Below are 17,701 nucleotides of genomic sequence, written 5' to 3' on the forward strand. Positions count from 1 at the left end.
AGATTGTTGAATGATGAACCTGTTGTGTCTGTCTTGTCTCCCTTCTTCTGAGGAGCATTCACACTCTTCCCTGGTGGAGCTGTAACGCCCCCTTCCTCACAAGAGGCTTGCTCCAGGCCTGGACAATCAGAGCACGCCAGGGCTCTGGCCCATGACCATATGGGGTTGCTGGGAGCCCTCACTTCACCTGGGCTGGGGTCTGAGGAGTTGCTACAGCCGTACAACCAATGGTCATTGGGTGACAATGCAGGGACAATAAGAATCCCCAATTTGGGGGCAGTGGAGGAGAAAACAACTCAGCAAACACCTTAATATGGAACAACACGGTCTCCTCCAGCAAACTGCTTTCAGTGTTTCAGCTCCAGCCAGGAACTCACACTCTGGTGCTAAAGGAATAAGCACTTCCCAGCCAGAGGGTAACTGACAGAGATGGTCCTCCCTGCCCTTGGTCCCTGATTGGCCGGTTCTCATGCAAATGAAGACTCCAAATCCTTAGTTTGATTGGTACAAAGAGCACTATCCTGATTGGCCAGAACGGAGCTATTCTAATTGGTCAAAGCTATTGAAGATAAAACTACACAATTCTGATTGTATGGTGGGGGCGTACGTCTCCGTCCTATTAGTTGAAATAGGATCCCGGGTACTCCTTTATAAGGGTTGGCTCAAGCAGAAGGTACACAATGCAGGAAGGCAGTTCAGTGCAAACTTCAGTTGAGTGCAGGCTTTTCCCAAAAGCCCCGCTTCTGTGAGAGGCCCCTAATCAGCAATGGCTGCGAGGCCATTTGCTCTGCTTTTCGTTTTGTTTTTTGAGTCTCTTTAGCCACCACGAGCCCTTCTTGGTATTTTCTTTCCTGGGGTCGACACAGCCATCTCACCCCTTTCCACAGATTGGGAGTAAAGCAGGACACCCTGAACACCAACCATGCAAGGTATTTCACCCCACCCCAAGGGCAATATTGTCTGAACAGCTGAATAGAGCCATTCCTGAAGGTACACCTTGGCTTCTCATCCACAAGAACCAAGCCATTTCCCTATCTGTTCAGTGGGTGGGTTTTCTGTCACTTGCAACCAAGATCCCAATTAACACAAGGTGATTGGTGTAGACCTGGCTTAGGGATTGCTCAGATTTTTATTCTGATGACAAAAATCACACAGGGAAGAACAAAAATTACAACTGATAAACTGGGGAACACAATGTGGGCTGGGAAACATGGAGAATGGGTGCCCACAGTCCCTGGGATGCTTGCTGGAATCTTGGGTTTCCTTCAAGGGCTCCCAAGTACCCTGGGTACCTCCTTGAAGCTCCCCCCCAGGGCTTCCATGGGGCCCAGTTTGAGAACCAGCACTCTAGGCCAATGGTTTAATTGTATGAAAAGGTTGGATGCAAAGGGATGGTTCAGACAGTGGCCTCAACCTCAGTGGCTTCATCGTCCTCCTCCAGCAGGCTGTAGGAGGCATGGCTCTGGCAGGGCCTCTGCAGTGGATGAGCCAGCAGCTTGGCCATACAGTTGTGCAACTCGAGGGCTGGCCCAGCCAGCGCCACCTCATACTTGTAGCTGGTGCCCTTGGTATCCAGGCTGCCCATGAAGGCAAACATGTCCTGTGGGGCCAGGAAGGAGCTCTTCAGGCAGGGGCTCCCTTTACAGGCCCTCCTTGCCCCTGGAGGGTTTCCCAGAGGAAGGAACATCAGGGGTGGGTTCTGAAGGGTGAAGAGGAGTTTGCCAGGCAGAAAGCATTCCTTACCACCCACCCACTGTTAGGGACACCGAGAGATCTCAGTCCTGGAGCCCCCAGTCCGGAGACAGTTGGATGCACACTGCCCCCCAGCCCCCATGCTGATCTTCCTTGAGGAGGAGGAGGGAAGGCTTCCCAGGGTAGAGACTTTTGGCTTAGATACTGAGCTATGAATAGAAGCTGGTCTCAACTCCCTCTATTCACAGTTGGGTAAACAGGCTCAGAGACATAACTGGTTCACTCTTGAGGTCCCACAGCTAGCTCAGGGCTAGGACGTGAATACCCAGGAGGACCTGAAGAGGTAGGGATGAAAGGGTGCTCCAAGCAGAGGGTACAGAAAGAGAGAGAAGCAGATGTTGGGGAGGAGGTGGGCAGGATCCTATGTGCTCTCAGGGCCAATGTTCAGACAGCTCCCACGAACTCCCAGCAGACATGTGGAAATGACTGTTGAATGACTGAGTGACCAGGATACAGGAGGTAGGGTCCCCAGGCCCAGGGTAGGTGGGTTCGGAGACATCCCATCTATACCCACCTACCACCCACACCCGCCACAGCCTCACCTTCCAGCTCATCTCCTCCTCCTTCTCTTCAGCGCCATTGTGGATGTAAACAACATCGAAGAAGAAATACGGGCACTGGAACATTTTCTGCGGGGAAGAACACTAGCCTTTGGGACTCAGCTCACCCCGTGCCCCCGTGGCCACAATTCCCCAACTTCTGTCTTGGACTCTGGGAACCTGCCTGTAGGTGCCCCAGTTCTTATGCTCAGGAAGTCCCTCCTGGTGTCTCACCACCCTCTCCCAGGCCTCATTCACCTTCATGGGCTCAGTCAGGGAGAACTGGGGCTGGCAGGGAGGGCGGCTGTAGACGAGGATGGTGCGGACCACATATGGGGGTGGGATCGTCTGTACATTCTCCGTAACTGGCAGCTCAGTCTTCTGTTGGCTGCACAGTGGAGAGGGAGGGAACAAGTCAGAGCACACTCTGGGGGTTTCCCCCACCCCATCATCACTCTTGAGGGGCACACAAGGCCCCACTCGAGCCCTCCCAAGTTCAATGCTGCTTCTGAGTTTTCCCACATGTTGTTCCCTCTGCTCAGAGCACCTCCCCAGCCTCACCCTTCTGCCTGACCTCTCCTGTTCCATCAGGGAAGCTTTGCTAACCCCAAAGCTGGGGCCTGCTCTTGCTCTGGCCACCCTGAGCCTCCCCTCCTTCATTACTATGTGGAGTTGGCCCTGCCCCACCAAGCCAGGAGACTCTTAGGTAGGGACCTGATATTGTATGCTAAGTCAGCACACACTTCCCTACTTGGCCACAGATGGATCTCATGTTAGGCAGACTACACTAGGCCGAAGGCTGAGGTCCTTTCTATGTAAAAAGCAAGTCTGATCATCAACAAGACATCCTCGCAGAAAAACAGGTGAAGGGGACAGACAAATCACTGAGTGAATATCAAATGCCTTAAAAATGAATTTAAAATGTGAGGGATATAAATGATAAATGTCTGACTATTACATTGTTTTGTGCACCTGAAACTAATAAAACAAATAAATTTAAACAAAAAAAATATTAAGCCACATTCAAAATTAGCCTAATTTTTTATGTATTTATGCAATAAAATTTTATGGATATAAAATTAATTTTAAAATTAAAAAAAAAGAATTAAAAAAAGACTCAAGGGAAACACAGCAACATGTGACCTCTTCCATTATCACACAGATAGAGCTTTTCAGTAGCACGATCAATCCTGGTGCCAGGAAAGGTAAACAGAGTTCATTTCTGGCAAAGTGCTTTGGCAATGTCTAGCGAAATTAAAAATACCACCTCCCCACCTTGATTGAGCATGTCCTCCATTGCAAATTTACCTAATAGGTTCACTTGCAAAATTTGCTGAGATGTTTGTACCAAGTTAATCATGATGGTAAAGGTAACACAAGCTATGTGCCCACAATCAGGGGCTGGTAATAATGGGGGTTGGAACAGTGGGGCCCACAAGCTAAGAATGGATTTTATATTTTTAAATGATCAGAGAGAAAAACAAAGCAAAGGACTATCTCATGACATGTGGAAACGATACAAAATTCCAATTTCAGTTCCATCAGTAAGGTTTTACTGGCACTCGGCCATGCCTACTCTTGTCCCTATGATCTGTGGCTACTTTCCGATTATGACAGCAGAGTCATCACGTCAGAGACTATACGGCCTTCAAAGCTGGAACTATTTACTGTCTGGCCCTTTATAGAAAAAGTCTGCTGCCCGCCCCCCAGGTTAAAACAATGGACTGGAGCACCGTGGGATCATCAAAGGCCTAACAAGGAAGGTGAGATGCAGGAAGGGAGGACTTACATGAGGCTGAAGAGACCTTCCAAATCTGGTGGGGGTGCTAAGGAGAAGGCTGGCGACAGAGGACGGGTGGGGTGGGGGGGTGGCTTCCCTCATCCGGATGCCAGGAGAGCCCTGGCACCTCTGAGCCTGGTGCTAGGTACCACTGTGTGGAAAATGTGCCGTGTGACCCTGGTCTTGTCGCCTGCCCTCTTTGACCCTGTTTTCCTCAGCACAGATCACAAACTAGGGGGCCGGCACTGGAGGCCTTGAAGACCCTTGGTGATTCAAAGTCCCCCCTTTCCCTCAGGGCTGGCTGGGGCTGCTTGCCTCACAAGCAAAGAACCAGGGGTGTCCCTTTCCCCTCCTCCCAACACTCACCAGTTTTCTAAGTCACAGGTATCATCTTCTATTTAAGTTTTGCATGTGAGCATTTCGTGTTCAAATTAGCATAAAATGTGCTGCAGTTGTGACTTTGATTTTTCAGTCACATACTGTCATTTACTGAACACTGAGTGTATAACTGGCCCTGCATGGAGTGCTCCCCTGTGTATGCAGTTTTGACATCCAGAGTCCAAATCAGCTGGTTTTGCTTCTGTGTTACGACTTCACTGGGACCTCATGGGGTAGGAGCTTGTGTGCCTCCCATTTTACAGATAAAGAAACTGAGGGTCAGAGAGGTGACTGGCCCAAGCCTGTTGCAGCAGAGCTGGGATCTGGACCCGGGCCAGCAAGAGCTGGCCCCCTTCATGGCTCAGACTTCCTAGGTTCTGGGGACGGCAGGACAGGACAGCCCTCCCCACCCCCTCTGGGCGCCCTTGCCTGGAAGGATACTGAAAGTGGAGCAAGAGGCTGTCTCCAGGTCGTAGAGGCAGCTGCAGAGCTCACGGGGGTCTGAGGTCAGGCCAGACAGCTGTGGGGAAGTACAGGCCTCAGCAAGGTGCTCCCTCCACCCACAGGGGTCCCAGGGCAGCTTGGCCCCACCTCAGCCTCACCCAGGCAGTGTCGTCGTTTACCACCACCAGCGCAAACTCATGGCTTTTGTCGATCTTGTGTTTTGTCCGCACGAACATCTCAATCATCTTCTGGGAGACGTTGAGGGCATTGGTTTTGGAGCTGGGGAGGGACAGAGAGTGAAGGGGCTCGTTAAGGAGAGGTCTACTGACCTGGGAGGAGTGTTCTCTCACCCGTCTATCATAGGGAACCCCCCTCCAGCCCCACAACAAAACCCTGAGACCCAGGTCACGCTGCAGAGGGAAGCAAATCTGGCCAAGCTGACCATCTCCAGCTCTTGCCCTCTCCAAATGGGTTCCTCTCTGGCCAGCCTCGGTCTCATATCTGACCCTCATGAGGTCCCCACATACCTTCACTCAGTCATGGGTGGTCAGGGGTGCCAGCAAGGGGAAGGCAGGCTTGTCTTAAGCATCTCCCAGAGCCCCTTGGGCCTTCTCCAGGCCCTGCCACCCCACCCCACAGAGACCTAGCTACTCAGGGCAAGGACTTCCAGGTCAGCCAAGCCTGAGTCTGAGTCCTGGCTCTTTTTATTCGCTGTGATGCCTTGGGTAAGTCAGTTGCTTCTCTGAGTTTCCAAGTCATTGTTGTGACATGGGTGGCATATGGAACAGAACCCAATGGGCTACTACTATGCCATTACCAGTTGTTGTTACGCTCTGATACTATCAGGCCCCAGGCCAGACCACTATGGCGTGAGTCTCAGAGAGAAGGCCCTGAGTTTTTCAGGCTGGGCCCCTCCCAGCTGTGGTTACACATTCAAGCCTCAAAATGTCCCTCTCACCCATTGAATGACTCCAACTTTGGCAGTGACATTTCCTCCGACAGGTCCAGGCAGATGATCTGCAATGAAGTTGGAAGGTAGTGAGGACACGGTGACAGGCAGCGCCTGGTGACTGGATGTGAACGCCAGCCCCCACACACTTGGCCTTCTTTAAGCAGACCTGTCTGAAAAGGAGCTAGGATGGCTCCCAATTCCCAGCCAAGCCATCCACTTTGGAAGGCAGTGGCTAAGGGGAAAGAGCACTGGACTACGAGTCTAGGTTGATGAGTAACTAAGTCAACCAGAGAACATCTGACACAGAAACAACGAAACAAGGGTACAGTGGGTTGAATTGTGGCCCTCGGAAGATACAGCCTCTTAGAACCTCAGAATCCTGACTTTATTTGGAATTAGGGTCTTTAATGATGTAATTAAGGTAAAGATGTTTGAGATAAGATCATCTGATCTAATGATAAGTGTCCTTATGAGAGACAGTAGAAGAGATACAGAGACAGAGGGGAAGGTCGTGCGAAGATGGAGGCAGAGATTGGAGTGATACAGCCACAAGCCAAGGACGCCTGGAGCCACCCGAAATGGGAAGAGGCAGGAAGGATCCTCCCCTAGAGCCTCCGGAGAGAATGTGACCCGTTGTTCTGGCTTCTGGTTTCCAGAAGTGTGGGAGAATAAATTTCTGTTGTTTTAAGCCACCCAGTTTGCAGTACTTTATTGTGGCAGCCCCAGGAAACCCATACAAAAGGACTGTTTGCAGAGCGAATCCCAAAAGACAAGAATGGTAACCCAAGGTTCCCCAAAGCCTCAGAGTTGATTGCTGAATTCCCACTTACCACCTTCTCAGGACAGTTGACCCTTGGTGTCCGCACCTGGACTTCAGGGGCTGGCGGGGGCACCTGCCAGGGCTTGGGGCCAGCTCCCGGAGGGTTGGGGGTCCCATCGTCAGCACTGGCCGCCTCACCCTCACCCTCACTGCGGCTGCCCACACTGGCCTGGGCCCCCAGAGCCCGGTCCTCAGCCCCCTCAGGGTTGGAGCGCGTGCGGGGCCTTGGCTCCACTGACTGCTCCTGCTCCTCCTCCTCCTCATCTTCCTCCTCTTCCTCTTCTTCCTCAGTGGGGCTGCTGGGCTCCACCACCTCCATGGCTCCTGAGTGGCTGAATGAAGCAGGGATGGGAGAAACCAGAATCCTTCCCTTAGGGATTTGAGAAACATTTGATTACCAGGCAGAATAGGGCACAAGCTGCTTACTGACTATAAGAGTCACTCCTCTCAGGGCCTCGGTTTCCTCATTGGTAGAATGGGTGCCTTTACACTTAATTATTTTTTTCTGTAGGGCCAATCCCATCCCTGCCTCCTTGGTCAATGAGCATAAGTGGCTACTGTGAATGGCTCAGAGATGGGGACACGATTAAATACAGACCAGTGAGGAGCAGCTCTGAGACTTCCAATAGTGCTATTAGGGGAGAGGGGCTCGTTAGAGTTGCAGAGCTGAAAACATGTAAGTTGAGAGCTTCCAGGAGCCTCTTTAGCCTCCAAGAGGGGAAAGAAAGCCTGCCTGAGTGATACTCACCCAGAAAAAACCAGACAGACTTCTGAGCACTTGAATCCAGCTATGCCTGGAACCAGTCCGATACGCCACTAACTTCCCTTTCTTGCTTAAGCCAGATTGAGTTGTGTTTTCTGTTACCTGAAACTGAAAATGTTTTGGTGAATAAAGGAATAACGTCTGGGATTCTTCCCAGTGGGCGCTGGGCTGCCTAAAGGGTGTCTGTACAAGGGAGGGGCGCAGATCTGGGTGTTACAGGACTCTTTGAGGAAAGATAGGACGCCAATGGAACCGCTTGCCTAGCTGGGCAAGGGGTGCGGGCTGCCCGGGATGGTGTCTGAGCGCCTTGCAGCTCCCACAGCCTCTAAGGAAAACAAAGCCTTAGTTGCAGCAAGAGGGATGGAGACTAGAATGCAGGAAAAACCACAGCTGAAGGCGGAAGCTTCAAGGGAGGCGAGGGGCTAGATCTCTGGGGTTACAGGACCTGGGCCTCTAGAGACGAGAGCCGCAGGCTTTCACCACCCAACTCTCTGCTCACCGTAGCCTGAGGTTCGCTCCAACTTGGCTGCCGAATCACTAAGAAGCCGCCATTTTCGCAGCCGGACGTGGTGCAGCGCAGCCGCGACGCCTCTTGGGAAATGTAGTTCAGCGGGCTGCAGGGAGAGCCGAGCGCTGAACTGGACGAGGCTGGAGAGTCTTGGAAGTTGATAGGCTGGGACTGTGCTAGGAGGTGGGGTTTGGAAGGTGATAGAGGGGAGTGGGGCTGAGTGGGGATGGATCTGGAATGTGATTGGCTAAAGCAAGATGAGGTAGAGTTTTTATGTTTCTGATGGAATCATACTACTCTGGTCAGCGCTTCTACCGTGTTAGGCTGAGACGAGGCCGAGTGGACTGGGGTTTTCGATAGACTAGGCTCAGAAGGGTGGAGAAGGCCTCGTTTGCAATGTTATAAACTGAGTGGGACAGGATTGGGCGGGATTTAGGGGAAGAAGCGCGTTGATTGGTGATGGGTGGAGCTGACTTGGACCTCAGTGAGGGGTGGGATTTTCCGGACTGAGGTAGGGGTGGCCCAGACCCCAAGGCCCCTCCCAATTACTTAAGTCTCCTTATTTTACATATATTCGCAAAAATCAAAAATACTAAGTCGCCCCCCAAAATACTAAGCCCAAACTATTTCAAACCTTTTTCATGCACTCTTCTCCCCTTAGCCCCATAATTATTTAAAAACCACTCTGAGCCTCAGTTTCTTTATTTGTAAGAGTTAAGCCTGCCCGCATCTGCTAAGCTCTGATTTAATGACAGCCAGGAGGGGCTGTGTAGGCGAGCCTTGAAGGATGGAGAATTTGCTGGAAAAACAAGAGGGGAAAAGGCACTCCAGGTAGAAGGAACTGGCTGGGCAAAAGTCTGGAGGCTCGGAAGAGCCTTGGAGTGACAGAACTTCTCACAGGTTAATAAGGCTGAAGCAAAGCTAAGAGAGGATTTCAATGCCCCTTCGAACCCCCAAGTCAGAGAAGTACAATTTCCCTCCGTAAGCAGGAAGATTCAGCCTCATAGGGTCTGTCAGTGGGACCTGGAAGATTCCGGTTACTCCAGTCTCTGCACAGTTAATCCAAGTGCAGAAGGAAGGACAGGGTGTTTCAGGCAGAGGTTAGAGCATGGCCAAAGGTCTGGGAGCATGAGAGAATTGAGAACCTTCGGCTGTTCATGGAGGGGGCCATTATGGCTACAGTGGGTGCAAGAGCAGGCATAATTTTTAAGGGCCTTCAATGTCAGGTTGAAGAGCTTGAAATGTTTCCCGAAGACCACAGGGAATAATGGAGAGTATGTGAGCAAGGGAGGGAAATAATAAGATCTCTATCTCTGGGGCCTGGGTGGGGAAGGGAGTGGACGAGAGCCCAGAGAGGGGTCTGGGCTGGCATCCAGGTGGGACAATACAGGCTTGGGCTGTGACTGTGGATGGAGACAAGGAAGCCCATTAGAGGTGGATGCAGGAAAAATGGGCAGGATGTAAGCACTATCTAGGCTCTGAGGTATCCAGCATTTATGTAGGAGAAACAGCAGCTAGCAGAGGAAGCAGAGATGGGACTGCCAGAGAGGTAATAGGGAACAAGGAGTGTATGTTATGATTCAGTTCTCCTACGGTGCCTGGCCATGTGCAAATTGCTTGTTAAAACTCCCATGACACTGCAGAAAAATGCTCTCTTTATCCCCTAATTTACAGATAAGGAAATTGAGGCTCAGAGGTGGAAGAGCTAGGGCCTGAGGTGAGGAGGGATGGACATCTCGGGAGCTGGACACATGTCCCCCCCACTGGGACTAGAGGAGGAAGGCGCTGTCCTTGAGGAGGAAACTACACAATAACAAGTCATGTGACCAGGGGAGGGGGCTTCCTGTTTCCCGGTCCCTCCCAGGCCAGCCTTGGCCAGCCCTGGCCTGAGCAGGCAGTGGCCAGAGTGACCCCGAGAGTGTCCACGGACTCAGGCCTCTGACCAAGATGCTACCAGAGGAACAGAGAAATAGAGCCAGCTGAGGCGACCCAACTCCAGGATCCGGACCTCAGGTTCAGGAGCCCTGGGGAGGAGAGGACATTCTTGAAGTCCTTGTCCTAGGCTCAGATAGGGAAGGGAGGGGACACCAAAGCAGTGAAAGATAAAGGAGACAGAGGAGAAAGGGGAGGTCAGGGCGATCTTGAGAGGTAGTGAGCTGTCTGTCAACGGAGGCATTCAAATGTGTTAAATCGACATTGACGACTCAAGATCCCTTCTGAAGGGGGGAAATCAATGTCCATTTCATAGAAGAGGAAATTGAGGCTGTCGTTTGCCCAGGACAACAAAGGCAAGAGCTGAGATCAGGTTGTGGTTTTAGTGGGGAACGAAGGAGGAGGATTCAAAGAACACTGATTTCTGGAGAGCAATGAGTGCCAGAGCCACACGGCCCCGGAGCCGGCGAGGGAGGCATGCTCCACCTGTAAGTGTTCTCCCTCCCTGCCACAGCCAGTTCAGTGGGACCCCAGGACCCAGCCCTGCCTGGCTCAGAGCTCAGCACAAGTGGTCATTTGCAGGCTGAGCTGGACCCTGTGGCAGAAAGTACAGAGGAGGCCGAGGCAGCTAGTGGAAGCTCTGAGCTGGTCCCTGTGCCATCGCAGGAAAGCTGCAATCCGGAGCTGCTGGGCCCTGAGGAGGAGGAGAGTGAGCAGGGCCTGGGGAGCAGGTAAGGCCCTCTTGGTCTGTTGCCTCTACTCGGCCCTTTCCCACCCATAGCTCTATGTGTTTCCCCCCATCCCTGCTCACACACACACCAGGGCTCCCCATTGCCCTACTCAGCCTGACTTACAAGACCCTGCATGATGCAGCCCTGACTGTGACACACAGCTGTTGTGTGCCAGCCACCTCAGATGTCTCCATTTCCAGAACCTTCCATTTCTCACCTCTTCACAGAACCGACAAGGAGTCTGATGGGGACTCTAACAGGGGCCTGGCCCCAGCCCCTGAGGGCCCTCATGAGCCTGCAGAAGAAACCCACCAAGCCCCAGAGGCAGCCCCATGGGATGGGGTGACTGTCTCCTCTGGACCTGGAGCCACTGACGTTTTTCAGACTCTCCAGCATGCTCTGAGCTCACTGGAGGCGGCAGCTGCTGCCTGGCGCTGCCAGACCCTGAGCTGTCCTGGGCCAATAGAGGCAGAGGGCAGAACTGAGGGTGGACCAAGGCCCTGTCTGGAGCATGAGGGGGCAGGAGGCTGTCAGCGGGAGGTGGCCTGTCTGGCTGAGAAGAATGCCTGGCTGCGTTTGGCCCTGGGCAATCGCGAGGATGAGCTAGTCAACATGCAGGCTTCCTTGGAGGCCATCCAGACGGAAAAGGAGATGCTGCAAAGAGAGGTGAGTGGGGCAGCCCTGCCTCCCAGGGCTCCCTGTCTGAGGAAGGAGGCAGCTTGGCATAAGTGATGTTCAATCACTTGTTCATTTGAAAAACGTTTATACAGCATTGACATCTGAGCCCCAACAGACGCAGGTCCCTTGCAATCTTAGTTAAGGTGATCAGGGAGGCCTACGGATGAGGTGACACTTGAATAAGGACCACAAGGAGGTGATAGAGGAGCCATGCAAAGATCTGGGGGAAGAGCATTCCAGGCAGAGGGAACAGCATATGCAAAGGCCCTGAGGTGGGAGTGTGATTGGTGTGTTTGAGAAGCAGTGAGGAAACCAGTATGGGGGTGGGTGGGAGGAGATTAGGGCAGGAAGATGACAGGTCAGTTCCTACAAAGCCTTGAGGGCTGTAGGGAGGATTTGAGCTTTTGTGGGGAGTGAGGTGGGAGCTTCAGAGTGCTCTGAGCAGGGGAGGGTGGCGACCTGATGCAGGTGTTCACAGCCAATCCCTGGCTACCATGGGAGGAACAGGGTGCGGGGGTGAGGGTGGAATTACGGAGATTCGGGGGAAGGCACCGGTCCCATTGCCAGATGGTGGAAGTTGTGGAGGTGGTGAGAAGTGGGCAGATTCTGGGTGATGTTGAAGGTGGAGCTGGCAGGTGTGGGCACGATGACTAGAGGAGTCCTCAGCATGTGGATGGAATCTAAAGCCATGTGGTTGAGGCCACAGAGGGCAGGCCTTCATCTCCAGGTGGCGAGACTGGGGCTTTGGGAGCCCAGAGCAAGGGATGGGGCCCATTCCCCTACAGAGTAGGGCCCGTTTCCTGGCTGGAAAGAGAAGTTTGCCTTTTTTTTCTTCTTTTAATTTCACCCCCACTCTCCACTTCTGACAACCTCCAGTCTATTCCTATGAGTTCGGTGTTTTGTTTTGTGTTTAGATTCCACATAAAGTAAGATAATATAGTAGTTGTCTTTCTGACTTATCTCACTGAGCATAAGGATCTAAAGGTTCATCCATGTCGTCATAAATGGCAGGATTTCATTCCTTTTTAAGGCTGAGTAATATTCCTTTGTATATCTACATCTTATTTATCCATTTGTCTACTGACGGACACATGAGTTGGTTCAATGTCTTAGCTATTGTAAATAATGCTGCAATGAACAGAGGGGTGCATACATCTTTTTGAATTAGTGTTTTTTGTTTCTTTTGGATAAATATGCACAAGTGGGATTTCTGGATCCAATGGTAGTTCTATTTTTAGTTTTTGAGGACCCTCCATACTGTTTTCCACAGTATCTGTACCCATGTACAATCCCAATGGTACACGAGGGTTCCCTTTTCTCCACATCCTCACCAACATTTGTCATTTCTTGTCCTTCTGATAATAGACATCCTAACAGGTGTCGGGTGATATCTCATTGTGGTTTTGATACGCATTTCCCTGATGCTTAGTGATGTTGAGCACCTTTTCATGTTCTGTGGGCTATCTGTATGTCTAAAGAAAGAGAAGTCTTAAGTGGCTATGTGATTTGCCCAAGGTCACATAGTGAGGGATTTGACGCAGTGAGTGTCTGGGGCTCCTGCCTTCCAGATGAGGTTCTTGCCACTTCCCCAAGGAAAGATCTTAGGGAGGGCTAGTGAGTATTTGGAGACCCCACGCCTGACATCCCCCATCCACCCCAGGTTCAGGAGCTGCAGGATTCCCTGCTGAGGGTGGAGCCCTTCCCACCTCCCTCCTACGGCCAAGCAGGTGGCTCAGGCAGTGGTTCCAGCAGCTCTGGGGCTGACGCAGAGGCCTGGACCACTCAGGTGAGTGTGGGAACCTCAAAACCACCATCTTGAGATCCTTAGGGTTCGGGGCCGTGAGACTCAAATCCTGGTCACGTGATCCATCAGCTTCTGAGGTGGGGAAAGCCTAAACCCATGGTGCTGGGCTCTTGATGACAATCTGGGTGAATCAAAGTCCCCTCTTGCTGCAGGACCCCTTCTCCCTGTCTCACCCCCTGCTCCAGCGCCTCCAGAGTGACTCCAGTGCCCAGATCCATGGGCCTCTTCCCACCCAGCCCCTTGCCCCTGAGACACACATCATGGAAGCCCAGATAGAGCAGCTCCAGGGGTAAGAACCACAAAATGCGGAGCTCGTAAGGGCACTGGCGCCTCCTCAGCTGGGATATATACCCAAGAATGTGGAGCTAGAGTGGGGGTTGGGGTGGGGGGAGGAGGGTGGAAATCAGTGGATCCTGACTGCCTGACGAGTTCTTTCCCTTTCCCTCTTCCCTACCTTTGGAGTCAGGAACATCCAGAAGCTCAAATGCTTCAACCGTCTGCTATCAGCTGTACTCCAGGGATACAAGGGCTGGTGTGAGGGCCTCAGCATGCAGCTGGGCCAGCGGGAGTCTGAGGCCACAGCACTACGTCTGGCCTTGCAGTACAGGTCGGTGCACCCCCTTCATGATGTCACTGGCTGGGAATGGAATGGGTGTGCTCAGAGAACGCTGCTGATCCACAAAGAGAGGCAGGGCCCCCCCACGTAGGCGCTTTCCCCCACCACAGAAATTAATTGAAGGCAATTTTAGTCCATGGGTGCTGAAGGGCTTTACACGCCCTCCCTGGGGTGGGGCTGGGAAAGCAAGTGGAAATATCACCTACGTAGAAAGATGGGGCTGGGTGTCCTGGAGGCTCAGAATCAGTGTCCCACAGCGAGCACTGTACAGAGGCGTATGCGGTTCTGCTCACTCTCCGGGAGGTGCACTCGGGAGCAGAAGGAGTCCCCATGAGTGACCTGCAGGCAGCTGAGAAGGAGGCGCAGAGGCTCCTGGCCCAAGAGGAGGCTGCCATGGATGGAGGGACACTGTGGGGTCCCCAGCCAAGGTACTCCTAGGGCCCCCAGAAACTGGGCGGGCCAGTGAATGGGGTCCTGATTGGAGAATAGGACTCCCAGAGCTGGCCCTGTGGAAACCTGACTGGAATTGGCTGGTTACTACTCAACAAATTTGTCATCGTCGTTGACAGCCATTGGGGTTGGTATATAGGACCCACCAGGGTTGGTATGAAGGTGGATGATGGTGCTCACGGATTAGAACTGGCACGATGGTGCTTATTTGAGTTGTCATGAGGCTGTCAAATAGGGCTGGTAAGCTGAGCGATGATGCCCATTGGCTTGGTGTGATGGCATCCACTATGTTGGCATGAGAGACGGTGCCCATTGGTGTGATGGTATTCACTACGTTTTCTTCATGGATGACGGTGCCCATTGGGGTTTACATTACAGTGCCTTCCATGTTGGTGAGACAGCGCCCACAACAGGTGGCATAGGACCCATCGTGGTCAGTGAGATGGAAGATGATGGAGCCCACCACCAGGGTTGGCATGAAGTTAGCACGCCATGGCTGCTAGTATTGACAGCCCTCTTCTGTTTTCTGTAGCCCTGAGGGCAGCAGTGTGGATAGGCCCACATCACAGGAGGTAGCTACCCAGCTCCGAGGCTATGTCCAGCGTCTCCAGGAGCGCCGTGCTCTGGTGAAGATTCCCCCAGAGCCTGGCCCGACCTTGGCACCCATGCCCACTATGCCCTGTGCAGAAGCCATGGTGCAGGCCATTCTGGGGACACAGCCTGGCCCAGTCCTACCCAGGTTGGAGAAGATGCAGATCCAGCAGGACCTGGTGGCCACACGGGTACACATGGGTGGTGGGGACTGTGACAGTCTTTCCTGGTGGGACGAAACCCTTTGCTGAGGCTGACAGGGATGTAATTGGGGGACTAAGTACCAAAGGAGCGTTCTGTTGGGCTGGGGTCAGGCTTCCTGAGGGAGGAGAATTGGGCCTGGGGTTTTGAGGGATGAAAAGGAGTTTGTCCTTTGGAATTCAGTTTCTCATAAGACTTTGAATCTGGCTTTCAAAAATAGCCTTCCTATGGAAAAGAAATGGGGCAGGGGACACAAAATCTGAGGTTTATAGCCTGGCATGGAAGACGTAAGATTCTGGAGTTGGACAAACTCCAGACCCTTCCACTGAGCTGCTATTTAACCTTGTCTAAGATACACGCCCTCTCTGAACTACCATTTATCTACAGTTGTAGTTTTTAATGGGAGAATGATATTTTCCACCACACAAGATCATGGTGAGGGTTTCAGTTCTTGCCCACACTCAGTGGCTGCCTCTTGAGGCTGCAGTTTTCCTAGCAGTTGACCCTAAAGGCACAAATTCTCTGCCCGCCTTGGTTTCTCAGGAGATGCTGGAAGACCTGATGCTGAGGCTACAGCTGGTGCGGCGGGAAAAGCGGGGTCTAGAGCTGCGGGAGGCTGCCCTCCGAGCCCAGGGCCCAGCCCATGTGCTCCTGCTGGAGCAGCTGCGGTGGGAGCGGGCACAGCTCCGGACTGGTGGGGCCAACAGCAGTGGTGGTGACAGCAGTGGCGGCGGAAGCAGTGGAGATGAGGAGGCATGGTCCCAGGTGAGCGATTCTGCTTGGACCTGGTAGGGAAGCAATATACTACTGGCTAGGTGGCTCTGGCTAAGCACAGCCCCCTCGGAGCCTCAGTTTCCATTTCTGTACAAATAAATGAGTTGAATGGTAAGCTGCAGGTCAAAGTTCACACTCTGTACTTTGGGTTTCTTTCTTTGAGGGTATTGAGCTCGTTAAGCTGAAAAGGATTTAGTGTCTTCCACTTAAACCTGTAACTCCTTCCTAGCCCACAGGCCTGTTCATACTACCCCCTCTCTACTCCAATAGCCCTAGCCCATGCTTCCTCTTTTCCTGAAGTTTCATTCTACCTGCCTCCGAATCCTTCCATTTTGCCCCTTGCTGTATTATCATGCCTGCCTTCTGCTTAAAGCCTTCAGCGGCTTTTGGAGCCCTCCTTTGAATCATCTCTCCCACCCTCACGTTTTTGTACCTCCTGTGCCCCTGCCAGGATAATTGGTCACTTCCCTTTTTGTCTAGTTGTCTTTGACTTACTGCAGCTCTGAGCTCAGACATCACCTCCTTCAGGAAGCCCTCCTGAATTGCCTTCAGATGAGATCCCGTTATTTATTTCCCTTGTTGGGGGGTAATTTTGTCTTCATTGGGATATGTCATTAGACTGGGGTCTCTGTGAGGGCAAGGCTGCCACTGTCTAGGCATCTTCAACATTCAGCTTGACCTGAGCACACACTTGGCCTTGGCCAATGCCACTTCTCTTCCTTGTTTCCCTCAGGGCCCTGCTGTCCCTAGTGGCAGCAGGGGCACTGGAGGAGGTCAGATGGGCAAAGTTCAAGATCCAGAGGAGCTAGCTCAGCAATTGTCGGCATCACTCACCCGGTATGTTCCTGGATCCTGGGTTGGGGGACATTTGGTCTGGGGGTGGTGATGGTGGTGCATATGTGAGAGTCCTTGGGGGTGTTGTATGCAGCAGCACTAGGCTGGGTGTGAATCCATGTACAGGTATGTACCCATGGAAACACTGTGGGCAGGTGGATGGATAGAGGGAAGACAGGACTGCCTATGGCTATGAGCCCTTCTCTCCCCACATCTGCACCAGGGCCCGGGGCCTGCGGGAGCAGCTGCAGTCTCTGCGGGAGGAGCTGGAACAGGTGGCTCAGAAGGGGCGAGCCAGACGTGTTCAGAGTGCTGAGCTGAACAGTGATTTATGTAAGGCTCACAGGTGGGTCCCCCTGCCCTGTACCTCCCCTGGTGACCGCAGGAGCATCCCTGGCTCTCAGCTTCCCTCCTTTAAGGTGTTTCATCCCAATACCTTCTTTGGTGCCTGATGTGTGTCAGCCCCTGCTGAGTGATGCTGGGACCCCAGGAAGACCAAATCTGGGAGTACATAGCCCCTGTCTTGGGTGGGGTGGGGGGCTGTTTCCTGGCTCAGTACCCTTACACCCTCTAGCACCCTGGTTCTGGCCTTCCGGGGAGCCCACCAGAAGCAGGAAGAGCAACGGCGGAAGCTGGAACAGCAGGTGACACTAATGGAAGCCAGACAGGCAGAGGAGCTGGCTGTGTTAGAAGCCACCGCAAGAACCCTGGGGAGGCCCAGGCCACCCCATCCACCTTCCCGGCCAGGGGAGACCTTACTGTAGGCTTTGTACCTGGCTGTCATAAACTGTCCTGGAGTGATGTCATGTTGTGTGACTTTGCATACTGAGGCATGTTCGACGTGATGGGGGCTGATAATGCCTGGGTTTCTTGGGCCTGATGGGGAGTTGGCAGGGCGTTTGAGAAAGATTTGATGTCTTTGGTCCAGCACCATGTGGCATGTGAACGGGGTCAGCAGGGTCATGCCAGAGGCAGACTGGGCTGTGGGGATAGGGTCTCCAGGGCTGGGTTAGTGAGGTTATATAGAGCCAGAACTGAAATTCCAACTCTCACCTGTTTCCAGAAGCCCAGGGAGGGGCACACCTTCTCCTGCTTCCCGAACCCTGCCCCACTTCCCAGGGAGATGCTGGTTTTGGCCTGGCAGATGCTCCCAA

At 52.8% G+C, this 17,701-nt stretch overlaps 2 protein-coding genes across 8 annotated transcripts; one reads left to right on the forward strand and one right to left on the reverse strand.

Annotated features, from left to right (window-relative positions):
- Positions 1–1,110: 1,110 nt before the first annotated feature.
- BABAM1 (BRISC and BRCA1 A complex member 1) lies at positions 1,111–8,083 on the reverse strand. 4 transcript variants are annotated; one of them, XM_019737066.2, is made up of 10 exons: positions 7,928–8,083; positions 7,414–7,536; positions 6,676–6,997; positions 5,852–5,910; positions 5,052–5,172; positions 4,891–4,969; positions 4,081–4,105; positions 2,550–2,679; positions 2,295–2,381; positions 1,111–1,600 (listed from the first exon to the last, which is right to left on the reverse strand). In XM_019737066.2, exons 3-10 carry the CDS (start codon positions 6,982–6,984, stop codon positions 1,397–1,399), a joined length of 1,014 nt encoding a protein of 337 aa, XP_019592625.1. In that variant the 5' UTR covers positions 6,985–6,997; positions 7,414–7,536; positions 7,928–8,083; the 3' UTR covers positions 1,111–1,396. The 4 variants fall into 4 exon arrangements, with proteins under 4 accessions (XP_019592625.1, XP_019592626.1, XP_019592627.1 ...); XM_019737067.2 differs by having other exon boundaries at positions 6,676–7,035; XM_019737068.2 differs by having other exon boundaries at positions 7,414–7,530; positions 7,928–8,057.
- Positions 8,084–9,447: 1,364 nt separating this feature from the next.
- Positions 9,448–17,348, forward strand: USHBP1 (USH1 protein network component harmonin binding protein 1). 4 transcript variants are annotated; one of them, XM_019736935.2, is made up of 13 exons: positions 9,452–9,949; positions 10,255–10,356; positions 10,451–10,599; positions 10,827–11,265; positions 12,938–13,063; positions 13,234–13,370; positions 13,548–13,688; positions 13,955–14,125; positions 14,680–14,929; positions 15,483–15,704; positions 16,447–16,550; positions 16,771–16,893; positions 17,122–17,348. In XM_019736935.2, the coding sequence occupies exons 2-13, from the start codon at positions 10,303–10,305 to the stop codon at positions 17,309–17,311; spliced, it is 2,106 nt and encodes a 701-aa protein (XP_019592494.2). In that variant the 5' UTR covers positions 9,452–9,949; positions 10,255–10,302; the 3' UTR covers positions 17,312–17,348. The 4 variants fall into 4 exon arrangements, with proteins under 4 accessions (XP_019592496.2, XP_019592494.2, XP_074194039.1 ...); XM_074337938.1 differs by having other exon boundaries at positions 9,452–10,356; XM_019736936.2 differs by having other exon boundaries at positions 9,453–10,356; positions 16,771–16,880.
- The last annotated feature ends 353 nt before the right edge of the window (positions 17,349–17,701 follow it).

Source organism: Rhinolophus sinicus, linkage group LG07, assembly GCF_036562045.2.
Source record: "Rhinolophus sinicus isolate RSC01 linkage group LG07, ASM3656204v1, whole genome shotgun sequence".
Taxonomy (NCBI): Eukaryota; Metazoa; Chordata; class Mammalia; order Chiroptera; family Rhinolophidae; genus Rhinolophus; species Rhinolophus sinicus.

What these genes read in the sequence shown, in the direction of transcription:
- BABAM1 (XM_019737066.2), bottom strand. Translation starts at nt 6,984, where the DNA reads ATGGAGGTGGTGGAGCCCAGCAGCCCCACTGAGGAAGAAGAGGAAGAG. An exon ending in AAGTTGGAGTCATTCAATGG is followed by an intron (nt 5,173 to 5,851) that starts GTGAGAGGGACA and finishes GTCCCTCCCCAG; the next exon opens with CTCCAAAACCAATGCCCTCA. An exon ending in AGGAGGAGATGAGCTGGAAG is followed by an intron (nt 1,601 to 2,294) that starts GTGAGGCTGTGG and finishes CTGGCCCCACAG; the next exon opens with GACATGTTTGCCTTCATGGG.
- USHBP1 (XM_074337938.1), top strand. Translation starts at nt 10,303, where the DNA reads ATGAGTGCCAGAGCCACACGGCCCCGGAGCCGGCGAGGGAGGCATGCT. An exon ending in CAGAGGCCTGGACCACTCAG is followed by an intron (nt 13,064 to 13,233) that starts GTGAGTGTGGGA and finishes CTCTTGCTGCAG; the next exon opens with GACCCCTTCTCCCTGTCTCA. An exon ending in CTGTGGGGTCCCCAGCCAAG is followed by an intron (nt 14,126 to 14,679) that starts GTACTCCTAGGG and finishes TGTTTTCTGTAG; the next exon opens with CCCTGAGGGCAGCAGTGTGG.